The following is a 22,602-nucleotide window of genomic DNA, read 5'->3' on the forward strand; positions in this document are numbered from 1 at the left end:
ATGTTTGATCAGGATGATCACAGAGTTCCCCTGTGATCTCATCATGCTGAGAATGATGATTTCCAGCTGCATCCATGTCCCCACAAAGGACATGAACTCGTCCTTTTTTATGGCTGCATAGTATTCCAAGGTGTATATGTGCCACATTTTCTTAATCCAGTCTGTCACTGATGGACATTTGGGTTGATTCCAAGTCTTTGCTATTGTGAATAGTGCTGCAGTAAACATACGTGTGCATGTGTCTTTATAGAAGCATGATTTATAATCCTTTGGGTATATACCCAGTAATGGGATGACTGGGTCATATGGTATTTCTAGTTCTAGATCCTTGAAGAATCGCCATACTGTTTTCCACAATGGTTGAACTAGTTTACACTCCCACCAACAGTGTAACATGTTCCTATTTCTCCATATCCTCTCCAGCATCTGTTGTTTCCTGCCTTTTTCATGATCGCCATTCTAACTGGTGTGAGATGGTATCTCACTGTGGTTTTGATTTCCATTTCTTTGATAACCAGTGATGATGAGCATTTTTTCATGTGTCTGTTGGCTGCATAAATGTCTTCTTCTGAGAAGTATCTGTTCATATCCTTTGCCCACTTTTTGATGGGGTTTTTTCTTGTAAATTTGTTTAAGTTCTTTGTAGATTTTGGATATTAGCCCTTTGTCTGATGGGTAGATTGCAAAAATTTTCTCCCATTCTGTAGGTAGCCTATTCACTCTGACGGTAGTTTCTTTTGCTGTGCAGAAGCTCTTTAGTTTAATTAGATCCCATCTATTTTGGCTTTTGCTGCCATTGTTTTTGGTGTTTTAGTCATGAAATCCTTGCCTATACCTATGTCCTGAATGGTATTGCCTAGGTTTTCTTCTGGGGTTTTTATGGTTTTAGGTCTAACATTTAAGTCTTTAATCCATCTTGAATTAATTTTTGTATAAGGAGTAAGGAAGGGATCCAGTTTCAGCTTTCTACATATGGCTAGCCAGTTTTCCCAGCACCGTTTATTAAATAGGGAATCCTTTCCCCATTGCTTGTTTTTGTCAGGTTTGTCAAAGATCAGATGGTTGTAGATGTGTGGTGTTATTTCTGAGGCCTCTGTTCTGTTCCATTGGTCTATCTCTCTGTTTGGGTAGCAGTACCATGCTGTTTTGGTTACTGTAACTTTGTAGTATAGTTTGCCTCCAGCTCTGTTCTTTTGGCTTAGGATTGTCTTGGCAATGCGGGCTCTTTTTTGGTTCCATATGAACTTTAAAGTAGTTTTTTTCAAATTCTGTGAAGAAAGTCATTGGTAGTTTGATGGGGATGGCATTGAATCTATAAATTACATTGGGCAGTATGGCTATTTTCAAGATACTGATTATTCCTATCCATGAGCATCGAATGTTCTTCTATTTGTTTGTGTCCTCTTTTATTTCATTGAGCAGTGGTTTCTAGTTCTCCTTGAAGAGGTCCTTCACATCCCTTGTAAGTTGGATTCATAGCTATTTTATTCTCTTTGTAGCAATTGTGAATGGAAGTTCACTCATGATTTGGCTGTTTGTCTGTTATTGGTGTATAGGAATGCTTGTGATTTTTGCACATTGATTTTGTATCTTGAGACTTTGCTGAAGTTGCTTATTAGCTTAAGGAGATTTTGGACTGAGATGATGTAGTTTTCTAAGTCATGTCATCTGCAAACAGGGACAATTTGACTTCCTCTTTTCCTAATTGAATACTCTTTCTTTCTTTCTCTTGCCTGATTGCCCTGGACAGAAATTCCAACACTTTGTTGAATAGGAGTGGTGACAGAGGGCATCCCTGTCTTGTGCCAGTTTTCAAGGGGAATGCTTCCAGTTTTTGCCCATTCAGTATGATATTGGTTGTGAGTTTGTCATAAATAGCTCTCATTATTTTGAGATACACTGCATCAGTACCTAGTTTATTGAGAGTTTTTAGCATGAAGGGCTGTAGAATTTTGTCAAAGGCCTTTTGTGCATATATTGAGATAATCATGTTGTTTTTGTCATTGGTTCTGTTTATGTGATGGATTACATTCACTGATTTGCGAATGATCAACCAGCCTTGTATCCTAGGGATGAAGCCGACTTGATTGTGGTTGATAAGCTTTTGGATATGCTGCTGGATTCGGTTTGTCAGTATTTTACTGAGGATTTTTGTGTTGATGCTCATCAGGGATATTGGTCTAAAATTCTCTCTTTTTGTTGTCTCTGCCAGGCTTTGGTATCAGGATGATGCTGGTCTCATAAAATGAGTTAGGGAGGATTCCCTCTTTTTCTATTGATTGGAATATTTTCAGAGGGAATGGTACCAGCTCCTCCTTGTACTTCTGGTAGAATTCAGCTGTGAATCTGTCTGGTCCTGGAGTTTTTTTGGTTGGTAGGCTATTAATTATTGCCTCAATTTCAGAGCCTGCTATTGGTCTATTCAGGGATTCAACTTCTTCCTGGTTTAGTCTTGGGAGAGTGTAAGTGTCCAGGAATTTATCCATTTCTTCTAGGTTTTCTAGTTGATTTGTGTAGAGGTGTTTATAGTATTCTCTGATAGTAGTTTGTATTTCTGTGGGGTCGGTGGTGATATCCCCTTTATCATTTTTTATTGCGTCTATTTGATTCTTCTCTTTTGTTCTTTATTAGTCTTGCTAGCAGTGTATTATTTTGTTGATCTTTTCCAAAAACCAGCTCCTGGATTCACTGATTTTTTGAAGGGTTTTTGTGTCCTATCTCCTTCAGTTCTGCTCTGTTCTTAGTTATTTCTTGCCTTCCTCTAGCTTTTGAATGTGTTTGCTCTTGCTTCTCTAGTTCTTTTAATTGTAATGCTAGGGTGTCAATTTTAGATCTTTCCTGCTTTCTCTTGTGGGCATGCAGTGCTATAAATTTCCCTCTACACACTGCTTTAAATGTGTCCCAGAAATTCTGGTGTGTTGTGTCTTTGCTCTCATTGATTTCAAAGAGCATCTTTATATCTGCCTTCATTTCTTATTTACCCAGTCATTCAGGAGCAGGTTGTTCAATTTCCATGAAGCTGTGCAGTTTTGAGTGAGTTTCTTAGTCCTGAGTTCTAATTTGATTGCACTGTGGTCTGAGGGACAGTTTGTTGTGATTTCTGTTCTTTTACATTTAGTGAGAAGTGCTTTACTTCCAACTATGTGGTCGATTTTGGAATAAGTGCAATGTGGTACTGAGAAGAATGTATATTCTGTTGATTTGGGGTGGAGAGTTCTGTAGATGTCTATTAGGTTCACTTGGTGCGGAGCTGAGTTCAAGTCCTGGATATCCTTATTAACTGTCTAATATTGACAGAGAGGTGTTAAAATCTCCCATTATTATTGTGTGGGAGTCTAAGTCCCTTTGTAGGTCTCTAACGACTTGCTTTATGAATCTGGGTGCTGCTGTATTGGGTACATATATATTTAGGATAGTTAGCTCTTGTTGCTCAATTGATCCTTTTGGCCTTCTTTGTCTCTTTTGATCTTTGTTGGTTTAAAGTCTGTTTTATCAGAGACTAGGATTGCAACCTTTGCTTTTTTCACTTTCCATTTGCTTGATAGATCTTCCTCCATCCCTTTATTTTGAGCCTATGTGTGTCTCTGCACATGAGATGTGTCTCCTGAATACAGCACACTGGTGGGTCTTGACTCTATCCAATTTGCCTGTCTGTGTCTTTCAATTGGGGCAGTCAGTCCATTTACATTTAAGGTTAATATTGTTATGTGTGAATTTGATCCTGTCATTATGATGTTAGCTGTTTATTTTGCCCATTAATTGATGCAGTTTCTTCCTAGCATCGATGGTCTTTACAATTTGGCATGTTTTTGCAGTGGCTGGTACTGGTTGGTCCTTTCCATGTTTAATGCTTCCTTCAGGAGATCTTGTAAGGCAGGCCTGGTAGTGACAAAATATCTCAGCATTTGCTTGTCTGTAAAGGATTTTGTTTCTCCTTCACTTATGAAGCTTAGCTTGCTGGATATGAGATTCTGATTGTTGAAAATTCTATTTGATGGTTGAAAATTCTTTAAGAATGTTGAATATTGGCCTTCCCTCTCTTCTGGCTTGTAGAGTTTCTGCCGAGAGATTGGCTGTTAGTCTGATGGGCTTCCCTTTGTGGGTAACCCGACCTTTCTCACTGGCTGCCCTTAACATTTTTTCCTTCATTTCAACTTTGGTGAATCTGACAATTATGTGTCTTGGGGTTGCTCTTCTCGAGGAGTATCTTTGTTGTGTTCTCTGTATTTCCTGAATTTGAATATTGGCCTGCCTTGCTAGGTTGGGGAAGTTCTCCTGGATAATATCCTGAAGAGTGTTTTCCAACTTGGTTCCATTCTCCCCGTCACTTTCAGGTACAGCAGTCAAATGTAGATTTGGTCTTTTCACATAGTCCCATATTTCTTGTAGGCTTTGTTCATTTCTTTATACTCTTTTTTTCTCTAAACTTCTCCTCTCACTTTATTTCATTAATTTGATCTTCAATCACGGTTACCCTTTCTTCCACTTGATCAAGTCGGCTATTGAAGTTTGTGCATGTGTCACGTAGTTCTCGTGCCATGGTTTTCAGCTCCATCAGGTCATTTAAGGTCTTCTCTACACTGTTTATTCTAGTTAGCCCTTCATCTAATCATTTTTCAAGGTTTTTAGCTTCCTTGCGATGGGTTCGAACATCCTCCTTTAGCTTGGAGAAGTTTGTTATTACCAACCTTCTGAAGCCTACTTTTGTCAGCTTGTCAAAGTCATTCCCTGTCCAGCTTTGTTCTGTTGCTGGCAAGGAGCTGTGATCCTCTGGAGGAGAAAAGGCCCTCTGGTTTTTAGAATTTTCAGCTTTTCTGCTCTGGTTTTTCCCCATCTTTGTGGTTTTATCTGGTCTTTGGTGGTGGTAACCTACAGATGGGGTTTTGGTGTGGATGTCCTTTTTGTTAATGTTGATGCTATTCCTTTCTGTCTGTTAGTTTTCCTTCTAATAGTCAGGTCCCTCAGCTGCAGGTCTGTTGGAGTTTGCTGGAGGTCCACTCCAGATCCTGTTTGCCTGGGTAACAGCAGTGGAAGCTGCAGAACAGCAAATATTGCAGAACAGCCAATATTGCTGGCTGATCCTTCCTTGGAAAGCTTCATCCCAGAGAGGCACCCACCTGTGTGAGGTGTCAGTCGGCCCCTACCAGGAAGTATCTCCCAGTTAGGCTATACAAGCATCAGGGACCCACTTTAGGAGGCAGTCTGTCCATTCTCAGAGTGCAAACACCATGCTGGGAGAACCACTGCTCTCTTCAGAGCTGTCAGACAGGGACGTTTAAGTCTGCAGAAGTTTCTGCTGCCTTTTTTTCAGCTATGCCCTGTCCCCAGAGGTGGGGTCTACAAAGGCAGCAGGCCTTGCAGAGCTGTGGTAGGCTCCACCCAGTTCAAGCTTCCCTGGCCGCTTTGTTTACCTACTCAAGCCTCAGCAATGGCAGACGCCCCTCCCCCTGCCAGACTGCTGCCTCAAGGGTCAATCTCAGACTGCTGCGCTAGCAGTGAGCAAGGCTCCATCGGCATAGGACCTGCCAAGCCAGCCATGGGATATAATCTCCTGGTGTCCCGTTTGCTAAGACAGTTGGAAAAGCACAGTATTTGGGCGAGAGTGTCCCGATTTTCCAGGTATAGTCTGTCATGGCTTCTCTTGGCTAGGAAAGGGAAATCCCCCAATCCCTTGTGCTTCCCGGATGAGGTGATGTCCTGCCCTGCTTCAGCTCGCCCTCCATGGGCTGCACTCACTGTCCAACCAGTCCCAATGAGATGAACCAGGTACCTCAATTGGAAATGCAGAAATCACCGTCTTCTGTATCGATCATGCTGGGAGCTGCAGACCGGAGCTCTTCCTCAGCCATCTCGTAAAGTGATATTTTAATTGGTGGAGGAAGCAGATAGTGAGAAATGTTGATCCAGTAATAGCATGAAATCCATGAAAGCCTGTGGCTAAAAAGATTGTTGAGCCGTAGATCTCATCAGAGATAGTAAAAGCGGCCTCAAAGTATTCTGAGATTTGTAGGAGGGTGAAGTAAATACCTAAGGTAATTGTGATGGATAGTGCTAGAATTATTTGCTTTCGATTACCTTCTATCAGGCTGTGATGAGCCCAAGTAACTGAAACTCCTGATGCAAGTAATACAGATGTATTCAAGAGGGGTACTTCTAAGGGGTTGAGGGGAAAAATGCCTGTTGGGGATCACTGTCCTCCTAATTCTGGCATTAGGGCTAGACCAGAGTGATAGAATGCCCAGAAGAAACCAGCAAAGAAGAATACTTCTGAGATAATAAATAGAATTGTTCCAAATTGGAGGCCTTTTTGGACAACTGTTGTATGGTGGCCTTGAAATTTACTTTCTTGGATAATATTACATCATCATTGGTATACAGTTAGTGTGTTGATTAATGAGCCTAGGGTTAAAAGAGTAGTAGAATTAAAATGAAATCACATGGCCAGGCCAGATGTTATTAGTAGAGCTGGGAGAGCTTCTGTTAGTGGTCAGGGGCTGGCTTTGACCATATGGCAAGCATAGTGTGAAGACATAAGCCTAAATAAGGTCTACGGCGAATTCGAGAATAGTCAGTAGGATTAGAATAATGAAAGCAACTGAAGCTGTGAGAAAACTAATAGTTAATAGTACCAGTGTGGCTCCTGCAATTAAATGTGTTACTAGATGACCGGCTGTAATGTTGGCTATTAATCGCATAGCTAATGCTATCGGGTTGAATAAATAGGCTAATGGTTTCAATGATTACTAATATAGTGATAAGTGGCATAGGTGTGCCTTCTGGTATAAAGTGAGCCACGGAGGTTTTCATTTTAAAGCGGAAGCCTGTAATTACTGTGCCTGCTCACAAGGGGATTGCTAAACCTAGGTTTATTGATAATTGGATAGTTGGTGTAAATGAATGGGGTAGAAGCCCAAGGAGGTTCATTGAGGCAGTGAAGATAATTAGGGATATTATTATAAGGGATCACGTTCATCCTTTAATGTTATGGGTAACTATTATCTGTTTTAGTGCAGGTTGGATTAATCATTGTTGAATAGAAAATAATCGGTTACTAATTTGATGACTGGAGGTTGGAAATAGTGGGACATAGAATGATTAATACTACTGCGGGTAGGCCTAGAATTGTAGGGGTAGCAAAAGAGGTGAATAGATTTCGTTCATTTTAATTCTCAGGGAGCCTTGTGTTTTTGTTTTGATTATTTTTGGTGTAGGGATAATATAAGTGAAATTTAATTTTAACTGAATAATGGAGAATAAAGTTATGATTATTGACAGGATAATAATGGATCATATGGAAGTATCTAGTTGAGGCATTCACTGCAGAGAGGTGTAGACCCCCTCAATCTTTAACTTAAAAGGTTAATATTGAATAGCTTTACAGTGATATTATAATGGGGATGTGGATCAGGTTTTGAAATATTTTAAGGGGATTAGTTCTATGACAATAAGTATAAAACTGGTTAGATTCACAAATTTCTGAGCACTGTCCATAGTAAAGACCTGGTCATGTAGTGGTTAAGGTAGTTTGATTTAAGCATCTGGGGATTGCATCTGTTTTGAGGCCTAATGAGGGGATAGTTCATGAGTGCAGGATGTCTTCAGACAGGATTAACATATGGATGGGTATTTCTACTGGGAGAATTGTTCAGTTATCAACTTCGACTCCTTGAAGTTCTCCTGGCTTTAGGTCTGGTATTGGGGTTATATAAGAACTGAAGCTTAGGCTGGGTATGGTGGCTCACGCCTGTAATCCCAGCACTTCGGGAGGCTGAGGCAGTCGGATCACGAGGTCAGGAGATGGAGACCATCATGGCTAACATGGTGAAATCCCGTCTCTACTAAAAATACAAAAAAATTAGCCGGGCGTGGTGGTGGGTGCCTGTAGTCCCAGCTACTCAGGAGGCTGAGGCAGGAGAATGGCATGAACCCGGGAGGCAGAGCTTGCAGTGAGCCGAGATCGCACCACTGCACTCCAGCCTGGGTGACAGAGCAAGACTCCATCTCAAAAAAAGAAATAAAAAGAATTGAAGCTTAATTCTTCATAGTCTATATATTCATAGCTTCAATATCATTGATGACCAATGGCTTTGACGGTAAGAGAAGGATTATTAACTTCATCTGTTTTATATAGAATACGTAGGGATGGAAGGGCTTAAAATTAAGACAATGGCAGGTAAAATAGTTCTGACAGTCTCGATTTCTTGGGCATCTGTGGTGCTAATATGAGTTAATTTTGTTGTATAGGGAAATAATGTATAGAACCAGGGAACTAATTAGGAAAATAATTAGAAGAACGTGGTCATGGAAACTGAGTGGTTCTTCTATGATAGGGGATGTAGCATCTTGAAGGCCTAATTGAACTGGATGAGCCATTAAGACATATAGGATTTAGCCTATAACTTAACTTTGACAAAGTTATGTAATGAGTTTACTAATATCTTATCAAGAAAGTCATAGAGGTTATTGATTGGCTTGAAACCAGTTTCTGGAGGTTCAATTCCTTCCTTTTTCATTTAAGGATTTAATGTAGGTTGGCTCTTCGAATATGTGGTAAGGTGGTGGACAGCCGTAAACTCACTCTAAATTAGTAGATGGTTGTTCAGTTGTTATAGTTTTTCTTTTAGAAACAAAGGCTTCTCAGATTATAAAAATTGTTAGCATAACTGCTGTTAATGAGATAAATGAGCCTAAGAATGAGATAATATTTCATGCGGTGTATGCATCAGGATGATCAGAATAATGTTGAGGCATACTGGATAGGCCAAGGAAGTGCTGTGGGAAAAAGGTTAAATTGACACCTATGAATATAATGGTGAAGTGAATTTTAGTGTAGGTCTGATTAAGCATATAACCTGAGAATAGGGGGAACCAGTGGTTAAAGCCTCCTATGATGGCGAACACTGCTCCTGTTGATAGGATGTAGTGGAAATGAGCTACAACATAGTATGTATCATGTAAAATAATATCTAGTGATGAATTAACTAGTACAATGCCGGTGAGACGTCCTACTGTGAAAAGGAAGATGAATCCTAGGGCTCAGAACATTGCGGGAGATCATTTGATGCTACCGCTGTGCAGTGTAGCTAATCAGCTAAAGACCTTGACACCAGTAGGGATAGCAATAATTATGGTAGCAGAGGTGAAGTACGCTCATGTGTCTACGTCTGTTCCTACTGTAAATATATGGTATGCTCATACGATAAACCCTAAGAAGCCAATAGATATTATGGCTCATACTATGCCCATATACCTAAATGGCTCCTTTTTTCCGGAGTAATACATCACGATATGGGAGATCATCCCAAATACTGATAGAATAAGTATATAAACTTCACGGTGACTAAAGAATCAGAATAAATGTTAATACAAGATAGGATCACCCCCACCATCAGGGTCAAAAAGTAGCGTTGAGGTTACGGTCAGTTAATAGTATAGTAATGCCAGCAGCTAGGACTGGGAGAGAAAGGAGTAGAAGTACTGCTGTAATGAGGACTGGTCAGACGAAAAGGGGTGTTTGATATTGGGATATGGCTGGGGCTTTATGTTAATAATTGTAGTAATAAAGTTAATGGCTCCTAAAATGGAATACCTGCCAAGTGAAGTGAGAAGATGGTAAGATCCACAAAGGATCTTGCATGTGTTAGGTTTCCTGCTAAAGGGGGATAAACTGTTCAGCTGGTTCCAGTGCCGGCTTCTACTATTGAGGATGCAATAGGAGTAGGAAAGAGTGGGGGAGAAGTCAGAAGCTTATATTATTTATCCGTGGAAATGCCGTATCAGGGGCACCAATTATCAGAGGGACTAGTCAGTTGCCCAAACCCCCAATTATAATTGGTATGACCACAAAGAAGATTATGATGAATGTGTGGGCAGTAACAATAACAGTATAGATCTGGTCATCTCCTAGCAGAGTTCCTGGTTGACCTAATTCTGCTCGAATTAGAAGGCTTAAGGCGGTACCCACTATCCCTGCTCATGCACCGAATAGCAGGTATAGTGTTCAGGTATCTTTGTGGTTGGTTGAAAACAATCAACAATTGATGAACATAAGTGGAAAAAAGGGCAAAATGGCTGAGTAAGCATTAGACTGTAAATCTAAAGACAGGTCAAGACCTCTTTTTACCAGCCTTGAGATAATTTTTTATGTTGAATTGTAAATTCAAAAGAGCAGCTTCAATCCTCCCGGGGCTTCTCCCACCTACCACCCTCCCCCCACTTGGAGGGAGAAGTAGACTGAAGCTAGTTGATTAGGGTATTTAGCTGTTAACTAAATTTTTGTAGGTTTGAATTCCACCAATCTAGCAAGGGCTTAGCTTAATTAAAGTGGTTGATTTGCATTCAACTGATGCAGAATAGAGTTTTGTGATCCTTGGGTTTGTTACAGAAATTAAGTATAATTCACTTACTAAGGGCTTTGAAGGTTCCTGGTCTTATTTAACCTAAATTTCTAAGTTATAACTAGAATCAGTGGAGAGATGGGTAAGAGGAAGGTAGAAGAAATAAGTGGAGGGAGGAGTAATATGGGTTTTGTGTTTCTGAATTGTCATTTTATTTTCATATTACTAGATGTGGGGAATACTGTCACTGAGATGGAGTAAATTAGGCGTATATAAAAGTACAAGTTGAGTCGTGTTATGATAGCTATAATGGTTGGGGTAATAAGACTATTGTTTTTCAAAAATTCTTGAATGATGACTCATGTAGGCAGAAATCCTGTTAATGGAGGTAAACCTCCTAGGGATAGTAGAATTAGTGAAACTATAGGTGTTAATCATGTTAATTTGTTTCAAGTGTAAGATAGTGACAGGGTTGTAGTGCTTATACTTAGGCTAAGTGCTAGAAATGTGGTAATTGTTAAAATAAGGTAAATAAATCAGATTTATAACGGTAATGGTTGGATTATAAGTTAGTACTGGGGTCATTCAACTTATATGAGTACTTGAGGAGTAGGCTAAGATTTTGCGGAATTGTGTTTGATTAACTCCTCCTCAACCACTTACTATAATGGATAGGATTGTAATAGATAGGAGACTGGTCATGTTTATTGATGGGAACATTTGAAATATAATCAAGATAGGGGCTAGTTTTTGTCATGTGAGGAGAAGTGTGCCAGACATTAGAGAAGTTCCTTGGGTTATTTCTGGGACTCAGAAGTGAAAGAGGGCTTTTCCTAGTTTTATTACTAGGGCTGTTATTATTAAGGATGAAAACTGATTAATAGTGTTTATTATTGTCCATTGCCTGGAGGACAGGTTATTGAAATGGATACCTATAATGAGAATTATAGATGCAGTTGCTTGTGTAAGAAAATATTTGGTGGCTGCTTCTGTAGAGCGGAGATTTATTTTTTTAATCAAGATTGGGGTAAGAACTAGTATATTTATTCCTAGGCCTGTTCAGGTAAGAAATCATTGGGAACCTAGCATTGTGATAAGGGTTCCTGTGAAAACAGTAAGGGAGATAATAAGTTGAGCTAATGGATTAATTAGTACGAGAAGGGTATAACCAACATTTTCAGGGGTATGGGCCCGATAGCTTATTTAGCTGAACTTACTTTACGATATGGTTTAATATGTAGCACGGAGAATTTTGGAGTCTCAGGGATGGGTTCAATTCCTATTGTTCTAGAAATAAAGAGGATTTTAACCTCTATTGTTTACTCTATCAAAGTAATCCTTTTGTCAGACTTATTTCCTATGTTTGGGGTGGAATGCTGGAAATTAGGACAGGCATTGAGACATATCATATGCAGAATGCTAATGTAAGTGGTTGGAAATTTTTTCATAAAAGGTATACGAGTTGCTTGTAGCGGAATTGGAGGTATGCTGTTCGGATTCATAAAAACTGGGCAGTTAAAAGGAGGGTCTTGGTAATGAAATTTATGGTATCTAGTTCTGGTGAATACATAGTGTGTAATGCTCCTAGAAAAATAGGAGTAGGGCATTTATTACGATAATATTCATATATTCCGCTATAAAGAAGAAGGCAAATGAACTTGCACCATATTCGACATTGAAGTCTGAAACTAGTTCTAATTCTCTCTCTGTCAAATCAAAAGGGGTTCGGTTAGTTTTTGCTCGTGTGGAAATAAATCATATTATGGCTAAGGGTCATGATGGTAGGAGCAGTCAGAGTAATTCTTGTGTTGTGATGAGTGCATATAAGTTGAATGAGCCACTTAGTAGTAGTACTGATAGCAGGATAATGGCTAGGGTGACTTCATATGAAATTGTCTGGGCCACACTGTAATGTGCCAATTAGTATATAATTTGAATTGGATGCTCATCCTGATCATAGAATGGAATAGACGGCTAGGCTTGATGTGGCTAGAATAAATAGGAGGCCTATATTAAAATTAATTAGGGGATCGGGTATAGGTAGGGGAGTCCAGAAGAGGAGGGCGATAGAAAAGGCCAGGGTTGGGGCAATGATATAAAGCGTAATAGAAAACGTTGAGGGTCGTAAGGGTTCTTCAGTGAAAAGTTTTACTGGATCAGCAAATGGTAGAAGCAGTCCATAGGGGCCTACAGTATTAGGTCCTTTGCATAACTGTATATAGCCTAAGATTTTTCATTCAGTAAGTGAGAGGAATACTATAGCGATTATAGTGGGAATAATAAATAGGAGAAGGTTAATTATAGGCATATTGTTAAGAAGAGGAGTTGAACCTCTGATTGTAAAGTTTTACGTTTTATGCTATTGCCAGGCTTTGCCATCTTAAGAAACCCTGTTCTTGGGTGGGGTATGTGGTGATTTCCTAGATTGAGATAGCATCATTTATGGGGGGAGGGCGCTTTATGAAGTTGGCCCTATTTCTCTTGTCCTTTCATACTAGGAGAAATGTTAAAGAGATAGAAACCGACCTGGATTACTCTGATGTGAAATCAGATCATGTAGGACTTCAATCGTTGAATAAACGAACCCTTAATAGTGGCTACACCATTAGGATGTCCTGATCCAACATCAAGGTCGTAAACCCTATTATCGATATGATAGAATAGGATTGCACTGTTATCCCTAGAGTAACTTGTGCTGTTGATCAAATTATTAGATCAATGTGTATTAACTCGCTTAGACTAGTGCGGTCTTAGTTTAGGTTGTTCGGAGGTTGAATATGCTATGAGGTCACCCCAACCAAAACTTTTAATGCAGAGATAGTAGGTTAAGGCCTGTAGGCTTTTTGAGTTTTTATTTGCATTAATTAATTAAAGCTCCATGGGGTCTTCTCGTCTTATTTGTTTGTAACTGCCTCTTCACCGATAGGTCAATTTCACTGATTAAAAGTAAGAGATAGCTGAACCCTCATGTGGCCATTTGGTAAGTCCCTATTTAGGGAACAAGTGATTATGCTACCTTTGCAAGGTCAAGGTACCATTAAACATATGTCACTGGGCAGGCAGTGCCTCTAATACTGGTAATGCTAGAGGTGGTGTTTTTGGTAAACAGGCAAGGTAAGATTTGCTGAGTTCCTTTTACTTACTGCAATCTTTCCTTAGAGCATGCCTGTGTGGGATTAGCAGTACAAATAATAGGGTGCTTATTGTAAAATATTTGGCTGTTAACTGTCAGTGGGTTATTCCGGTCTGATGTAAGCTTATGCAGTGGAGAATATTTTCATGTTATTTATATTAACATTATTGCTTCTATTAAATAACGGATGTTGAGTTTGAACGCTTTCTTAATTGTTGGCTGCTTTTGGGCCAACTATGGAGATACTATTTTGTACTCTCTGTAGGAAGGTTGATTCCTAGGATCTAAAGAGCTGTCCCTCTTTAGATTAACAGTTAAACTTACAGGGAGATTAAGTAATTCTGTGGGTAAATTTAAAGTTGAACTAAGATTCTATCTGGACAACCAGCTATCCCCAGGCTTGGTAGGCTTAGCACTGCTACTCATGAATCTTCCCACTATTTTGCCACATAAGTGAGTACGTGGCTCTTTCAGCCATTCTTGTGTAGCTTGTTTGGATTCGGGGGACTTGGTTATGGTTCTCTGTGTAAAGTTATTTCTACTTAATACTTTATGCAGAAGGTATAAGGGCTTGTCTTTGCTTTTTAATGCTTGGCTCAGTTCTTTCAACTTTTCCTTACGGTACTGTATCTATTGTGCCAAGATAAGAATTTCTATGGCCTATACTTTTGTCCAAGGTTAATGGTTTAGGATGGTTTAATAATATTTTTAGTGGGGCTAGGGTTGGCTCAAAGTGATCAGGTTGTGATGAAATCTTCCAGGTGTAAGCTGGATGCTTTAGGTTAAGCAAGACTTTTGGTTTGTCCAAGCGCACTTTCCAGTACACTTACCATATTATGACTTATCTCCTCTATTCATGCGTAGAGAATTTAAATATTTCTAGAATGATATTTGAGGAGGGTGACGGGTGGTGTGTGCGTGCTTCATGGCCTTATTCAACCAAGCACTCTACTCTTGGTTTACTGCTAAATCCTCCTTGAGCTCTTAGATTTCATAAAGGTTGTCGTGAAATTTTCTGGGGTAGAAAATGTAGCCCATTTCTTGCCACCTCAGGAGCTACACCTTGACCTAACGTTTTTATGTATTTATTTGTGCTTACTTTATAACCTTAGGTGCTCTAATAGGATAACCTTGTTTTACAATTCTGATTGTTATGATAATAATCCCCTAATTAACTCAATTAAGCACCTAGCAATCGGCAGTATCTTCACCAGATTCCTCATCACTAACAGTATTATCCCTACTTCATCCCCCAAACAGATATACCACTCCACCTAAAGCTCACAGCCCTAGGTGTAACCACCCTAGGTCTCTTACTAGCAATGGAGCTTAATTTCATAACTAATAACCTTAAAGTACCCATTATAGACATTTAACTTCTCCAATATACTAGGTTTTTATTCAGCTACAATTCACCATTCAACCTTCAGAAGCCAAAATCTAGCTTCACTTCTAGACCCAGTTTGACTAGAAAAGTCTATACCAAAAACCATTTCATGAACCCAAACTTCAGCCTCTGTTACTGTATCTGCCCAAAAAGGCCTAATCTCTACTATTAATTATCTAATCTATTACCCTGAGTAATTTCAATTGCAACAAAAATACTAACAAACAATGATCAATCAGCAACCACCACTAACCAACACCCATAACTATACAAGGCAGCCGCACCTACAAAATCCTCATGAATCAACCCCTCCCCCTCAAAAATTAATCAACTCCCTACACTATTAAAACTCTGATCACCACCGCATCATATTCAACTATTCACCAAACCAACATCAACTCTATTAATAATCCTAATAATAAAGCCTCTCAAATATCAGTACTTGACCCTCATGTTTCAGAATACTCCTCAATAGCTATCACCAGATTATAACCAAAAACAACCATTATACCACCCAGGTAAACCAAAAAGACTATTAACCCCATGAAAGCACCACCAAAATTCAACACAATACCACAACCCACAGCACCACTAATAATTAGCCCTAAGCCTCCATAAATAGGAGACAGTTTTGAAGAAAAACCTACAATCCCTATAAACAAGAAAACACTTAATAAAAATAAAGCACATGCCATTATTCCCATGTGGACTATAACCATGACTATAAGACCTAAAACAAAAAGGTTAAACGTAAGACTTAAAAGACCTAAATGTTCACTGTTACTGTAAATATAGAAATGGCAAACTATTACATAACAACAATAAAGTTTGAAGTCTGTGCTGTAAAATTTCATTTATCATACTGAAATACTTACCAGAATATGGGACTTTCACCAGGTTCTTTTACTTTATAGTATTCTTTGTCTTGTGGCAAGACTTTGGTTAACCCAAAATCTCCAATTTTAACTCTGTTCTCATTCTCCACCAATATATTTCTTGTTGCCAGATCCCTGTGGATATACCTTTTTGTACCAAGATACTCCATACCCTATGGATAAAACATGTTTCTTTCAGCTAGTTTTATAAACATAAACAATTTAAATGGTCTTAACCCTATATATTCCCTTTATTATCTATGAAAAAGTCTAGATGATTTCCTAACATTTACTTCAATATAGTTGCTTCATCTACAGCAAATAATCAGGATATTAGGTACCTTGCATATCTGAGATGTGTACTGCAGAAGTTTTTTGTGATCTATCCGTTCTTTATGTTTTTGAAGATAGTCTCGTAAACTTCCATATGGTAAATATTCCATAATTAATTTTAGATTACGCCGACCTTTTAACATAAAGATGGAAACAATATTTTATTCTGCCATATTGTACTGATTAAATATTAGAAAACTATCATACATAAATGACTTAAACATATATAAAATCTAAGATGACAAAACTTTATTATACATTAAAGGTGATATAGTTGTTAAGAACATAGTCTTTTTGAATCAAAAACTTGAATAAATAAAACCGAAAATAAATTTTGAATAAAAGCTTTGAAATTACTTGCATTTCAGTTTTCTATTAGGCAAACAAAAATAAACTGAGAAAACTTCCTTTATATCAAACAAAAAACATAAAATTCAAAAATATTTTTATAGAAAATGTAAGCAAAAACCATTTCTCTACAAATGATGCTCTCTTGGTAAACTTAAGCAAGAGGTGAAAAGAATGTTTAAACAACTAGCCAAATAATTCTTATAGTTATAGTCTATGATCACCAAACACAATCTCTAGTCATTATAGAATGCCTGTCCCTCTGGGCATTGGCATAAGTCCAGATTGTTAGACACTGTACGTTTCTATTACACAGGATGCCAAAGACATATCTTGAATTTCAGATAGATTTCAATGGGTAGCTTACCAGCACTGTAGCACACTCCCTTGTACTTTACAATGTTGTCATGCTGTAGGGATTTCAGGATTTCAATTTCCCTTTCAAAGTCTCTCAGGTGCTCTTCAGTACTATGCTGAAGCTTTTTTACAGCCACCACCTCCCCAGTGTTGTCCTGTAGAGGGTCATACCGGCACATCTCCACACTCCCAAAATTACCCTAAATGACACATCACATTAGGATGGAAATATCAAGTTTTCAAGGCAAATTACAAATAAATTATAATTATATAGAAAATTCCAGTAGCTGGAATTAGCAGACATATCTTTAAGCTTATATTAAGGAACTCTTAGAACAAGAAAAGGAAATACTATCTCAACAGGTGTGTAGTAAACCTATAAATTTAATTTCTTCAAAAGGAATTACAGGCTGAAATATAAATTACTGCAAAAAAAGCATTTAAATAAATGATGAGCATTAATTATCAAGATAAGCCAAGGGACATGCTGAGGAATTCCTAAACTCTTGTCACTAACTTCCAGGAAGAATTTTCCTTTTTTACAAAATACCTTTTGATATCACTGTCAGTGATCTTGATGGAATGTGTCTGTTATGGGCTAAATGTCTGTGACCCCCACCCAAAATGTATATAATAAGCCTTAACCCCATTATGACTGTATTTGGAGATAGCACCTTGTGAGGAGGTGATAAAAGTTAAATTAGGTTATAAGGGTGGAACCCTCATGTGACAAAGCTAGTGCCCTTATAAGAAGAAGAGACATTAAAGCAATCTCTCCCAAGCCAAGAAGAAACCTCACCAGAAACCAACCCCTGCCAGAACTTTGAACTCAGACTTTCCAGGCCCTAGAATTGAGAGAAATAAATGTCTGATGAAAATTTTTTAAAAAAAATAAAAATATATACCATTATTTCTCTTGGCTTAAAAAATATGAAAATAATTTTAAATATACATCCCTCTTTGGAATATTTTCACCATACCACTAATTGAAAAGGATAACTTAAAGGGATACAGTAGCTAATTTTTATAAAATGAAAAGGTGACATGCAATCATTTTTGTAGGAATGGCTTCAATAAGGCAGTACAAATAGCTAGACAAACCATAGAACACATCAATTACTTCAAACAAACAAAGTGAATGTAAAATTATGGTGTTAAATGCAGATAGGAAATATCACATTAAAATATCTATGACTAATGATTACACCATTTTCCTTTCATTTCCTACAAACTAAATTACTAAGAAATATATTTCATTGTACATATATTTTGAAAATGCCTTCCTTAGAGTCTCTTCAATTTACTTATGTTTAAAAGAATTTTAAGCTCACAGAAAAATGTTAAAAAGCAAAAGAAAATTAACTCAAAATTACAATAATGGGGAATGTTGTAACTAAATTATGGTATATTCACTTTTAAAATTATGTCTCAAAAGAATAATGGGAAAATCTTGATATATGAAAAATAGCAAGTATAGAATTGTATATATAGAATGGTTTCACTATTGAAAGAAATTGTGTAGTTGTTCAGAGACTACAACAAATGGAATGTATCTTCATCGTAATATCTTCCAATTTCTCTATAAGCAATATCTATATCACTTTCATAACTACAAAAAATTACTTGAAAAGATAACTTTATAATTTAGTCTGCTGTTTCCCTTTTGTTAATCTAAATTAGTGATCTTTTGATGTATTCTTTGCTATGTCTACTTCTTAAATACCAGTATGTATTCCATTGTTTTGACAATATATGACAAAATTGTGTGCCTAGTAATCTGTTGGGATCTAAAGGAACTTTTTTTAAGTCAAGGAAAAAAAAGGCACGCAAACAAAAACCAAGATCTAATAAACAACAAAAGACTATGTAATTAAGTTGTATAGAAGAAACAATAAATGCTGTATGTTCCCAGAAAAGAGGAAAATCAGTGACATCTGGAGATATGTCAGGAAAATATGAATTTAGGAATAGCTGATAATAACAGACAACATTAATATGGTACTTACTAGTGAGAACCTTATCCTAGCAAGCTTATGTGAAAAAGAGACAGCTTACTGCTATGGTTGGACCTACTAAGAACCGAGCATTCCCTGGTGTCTTACTTATAATATGTAGGTTATACATGACTGTATGACCTTTTAATAGACAGAGCCTCTGCTAGTGAATATGGCACAGTCAAAATCCTAGACCCTAAGCAATAAGATTAATTTTCCCTGAGATGACTAAAGGCAGAAAGGCAGGTAGAAAAGCTTATGTATTCCTTTCTCTATTTCACTGAATCACTTATAATGAACTTCTGCTACCAAGAAACAGTCTTTTGGTCAAGTCAATTTGAGTAATACTGCCTAATTCATCATCCTCTTGAAGATGTTCCATGCACATTACATGTTAAAGCCTCTGAAAAGTTCTTCAGTTGTAGGGAAAAGAAAGAGAGATCAGAGTGTTACTGTCTATGTAGAAAAGAAACATATAAGAAACTCCATTTTGACCTGTACCCTGAACAATTGCTTTGCCCTGAGATGCTGTTAATCTGTAACTTTGCCCCAACCTTAAGCTCACAAAAACATGTGTTGTATGGAATCAAGGTTTAAGACTAGGGCTGTGCAGGATGTGCCTTGTTAACGAAATGTTTACAGGCAGCATGCTTGGTAAAAGTCATCACCATTCTCCAGTCTCGATAAACCAGGGGCACAATGCACTGCGGAAAGCCGCAGGGACCTCTGCCCTGGAAAGCCGGGTATTGTCCAAGGTTTCTCCCCATGTGACAGTCTGAAATATGGCCTCATGGGATGGGAAAGACCTGACCATTCCCCAGCCCGACACCCCTGAAGGGTCTGTGCTGAGGAGGATTAGTAAAAGAGGAAGGCCTCTTGCAGTTGAGACAGAGGAAGGCCACTGTCTCCTGCCTGCCCCTGGGAACTGAATGTATAAAACCCGATTGTACATTTGTTCAATTCTGAGATAGGAGAAAAACCGCCCTGTGGCGGGAGGCGAGACATGTTGGCAGCAATACTGCTTTATTATTCTTTACCCCACTGAGATGTTTGGGTGGAGGGAAGCATAAATCTGGCCTACGTGCACATCCAGGCATAGTACCTTCCCTTGAACTTACTTGTGACACAGATTCCTTTGCTCACATGTTTTCTTGCTGACTTTCTCCCCACTATCACCCTGCTCTCCTGCCACATTCCTCTTGCTGAGATAGTGAAAATAGTAATTAATAAATACTGAGGAAACTCAGAGACCGGTGCCGGTGCGGGTCCTCCATATGCTGAGTGCTGGTCCCTCGGGCCCACTTTTCTTTCTCTATACTTTGTCTCTTATTTCTTTTCTCAGTCTCTCATCCCACCTGATGAGAATTAGTCACAGGTGTGGAGGGGCTGGCCCCCTTCATTCAGTAAAGATAGTTGTTTATTTAACACAGCATTTCTCCAACATCTGACAACCAAATCTTTTTTTTTTTACAAGCACTCCTTAAAATGTTGTAGAAAGTGAACTTTAGAAACACTCTAAATTTTTCCTAAATGAAATGATTATACTCTATTTGAAAAACTTCTGACAATTTACCTTGCCGAGTTGCTGTAGAAATTTCAAATGTCTCTCTTCAAACTGTGTAGGATCCCTGTCTTCAAAGGCACCAGAAAACCCTAGGGCACCTATCCTCATATTTGGTAACATGTCATTTTCTGTTAATAGTTCATAATCTGGAGAAATAAAGAATATTACCACCTTAAGTTAGCAAATAACATTCTCTGGACTAAACTGATACACATTCAAGTTGACCAAAATAATCATGAGTTACAAATACTAAATGATACAGGGAAACTCAAATAATTTAGATTATATTAATGGGAGCCTTTAATCATTACCCATAATCTGAAAGGCTTTCGAGAGAGACTTTGCAAAGGATAAATATTTGTTTTCCAAAATAAGTAGTTTTCATATTCATAAAGTAAGGTAATATATTGATATTTATTGTGAGAAAGGTGAGTAGTACTAGAGTAGAAAGCACCTATAGGTCAAACACATGCATTTCAGCTCAGTATTTTGAAAAACGAGAGAACAAACCAAAACAAATACAGCTCATGTTTAGAAAATCAATTATAAAATATGAGAAATGTTAAAAAGAATTTTTTTTAAAGTCAATTTAAGCAAAAAAACAAAACAAAAACAAAACAAAAAAAAACACTATAATTTACAACTCATTAAATGGAAAACTAAAATTAGGTTACTGAAAGAGAAAAGGTCTTTTTTTAAAAAAGGAAATCTCACTCAAGGAGATTAGAATATGTATAAAGCATGAAAAGCCGTATGAACATAAGAAATTAAGAAGGCCTAAATGACATCAAGAAAATGTTTTAAAGGAATTAAAAATTAGTAATGATTCATTAAATACAATAAAGATAGAAAGCTGGAAAATCAATAAGATCATTCCATAAATACATACCTGGAGTAAACAAACTGTTAAGATCTCGTATGATGGCTCTGAAAGAAGGCCTGAAATCTGGCTCGTAATCCATACAATTATTTATAAGGTTTGCTAATTCTGCCCACTTTGGTGCAGGAAGCTGGTGCCTATCTTCATAAAATTGCAGTTTCTATAATTAAAGAACCACAAACAGAATAAATTGTGTAATGCCACACCAATCTTCTTTTTAAATTAGATGGGCTAAAAAATACAAATCATGTGAAAGTAATATGAAAGTTCAGAGATAGAGTAATTCTAACTTAGTCTATATAAACTTACTCTTTGAGAATCCAGAGCACTTAGAGGTTTATCTCCTCCACTGCAGATTTCCCACAAAGTGGTACCAAAACTCCATTTGTCTGTTGCCAAATTTAAATTTTTAGGATTTTCAATGCATTCAGGTGGTACCCATGGTATTCTCTCCTGAAGAACTTTTAAATGATAAGAACAGAGTAGGGTTAAATAATTCACAAGTAAACCAATCTTTTATATGTAAATAGCTTTAAAGTTCAAATCATTTGAATAATCAGGTCTATTTTCTGTATTTTGGAGGGAGTGGATGTGCAAGTGCACATGACTGCATAAGCTTAAGAGCCAGAAGAGACCTTCAAGGTCATCAATTCAATATCTCATCTTCAAGGATGACAACATGGAGACACATGATTAAGTAATCTGCCTGAAGCCACACAATTTGTTAGCAGCAGAGACAGAATTAGAATCCTGTACAGTGAGTTCTGAACCAATTAATCTTTCCATTAAACCGTAGTGTCTCAACTGGCATACCATTTTTTATTAGTTTTACCTTCAAAAAAAAAACTTTTTCTTTGAGACAGGATGACACTCTGTCACCCAGGCTGGACTGCAATGGCACAATTGCAGCTCACTATGCTTTGACCTCTTGGGCTTAAGTGATCCACGCAAGGGCTTTAGAAAGCAATCAGTCTCCCAAAGCACTGGAATTACAGGCATGAGCCACTGCGCCTGGCCAAATCTTTTTTTTTAATATAGTTTATCCTAAAATTGTCCCATGATACTTTTTGGTATTTCTTCACAATGCGTAAGTGGTAAAGGTAATGTTACATCATTCAGAGATGTTCTACTGATTTAATAGCCATGGCAATTCTCACTTGCAGATGATAAAAAAAACCAAGGACCAACAAGCGTTTATAGCAGAGGCATGGCTAAATTGCACCAAAATATTCTAGGTATATGGAATTGATACAGGTGGGCTCTGCTCAAATCATGGAATTTCTCAAGTAAAGTTTCTGTGGTCTTTGATTCCACCAGAAGGACTGTATTCAAGAAAGGAAGAAGCAATATAACCCTACTTTCTGGTATTCTGACATAGACAGACAAATAGATTG

General features: G+C 37.8%; 1 protein-coding gene across 3 annotated transcripts in view; it reads right to left on the reverse strand.

Moving 5' to 3' along the window:
- Positions 1 to 22,602, reverse strand: part of JAK2 (Janus kinase 2) — a 156,516-nt gene that overhangs the window by 25,353 nt on the left and 108,561 nt on the right. For all 3 annotated transcript variants that reach the window (XM_023213175.2, XM_023213177.1, XM_023213176.1), the window contains 6 exons: positions 21,518 to 21,669; positions 21,218 to 21,368; positions 20,338 to 20,474; positions 16,781 to 16,970; positions 16,074 to 16,198; positions 15,733 to 15,905 (listed from right to left, as the gene is read on the reverse strand). In XM_023213175.2, the coding sequence (XP_023068943.1) occupies positions 15,733 to 15,905; positions 16,074 to 16,198; positions 16,781 to 16,970; positions 20,338 to 20,474; positions 21,218 to 21,368; positions 21,518 to 21,669 (928 nt within the window). The remainder of the gene's footprint in view (positions 1 to 15,732; positions 15,906 to 16,073; positions 16,199 to 16,780; positions 16,971 to 20,337; positions 20,475 to 21,217; positions 21,369 to 21,517; positions 21,670 to 22,602) is intronic.

Source organism: Piliocolobus tephrosceles, chromosome 14 (assembly GCF_002776525.5).
Source record: "Piliocolobus tephrosceles isolate RC106 chromosome 14, ASM277652v3, whole genome shotgun sequence".
Lineage (NCBI taxonomy): Eukaryota > Metazoa > Chordata > Mammalia > Primates > Cercopithecidae > Piliocolobus > Piliocolobus tephrosceles.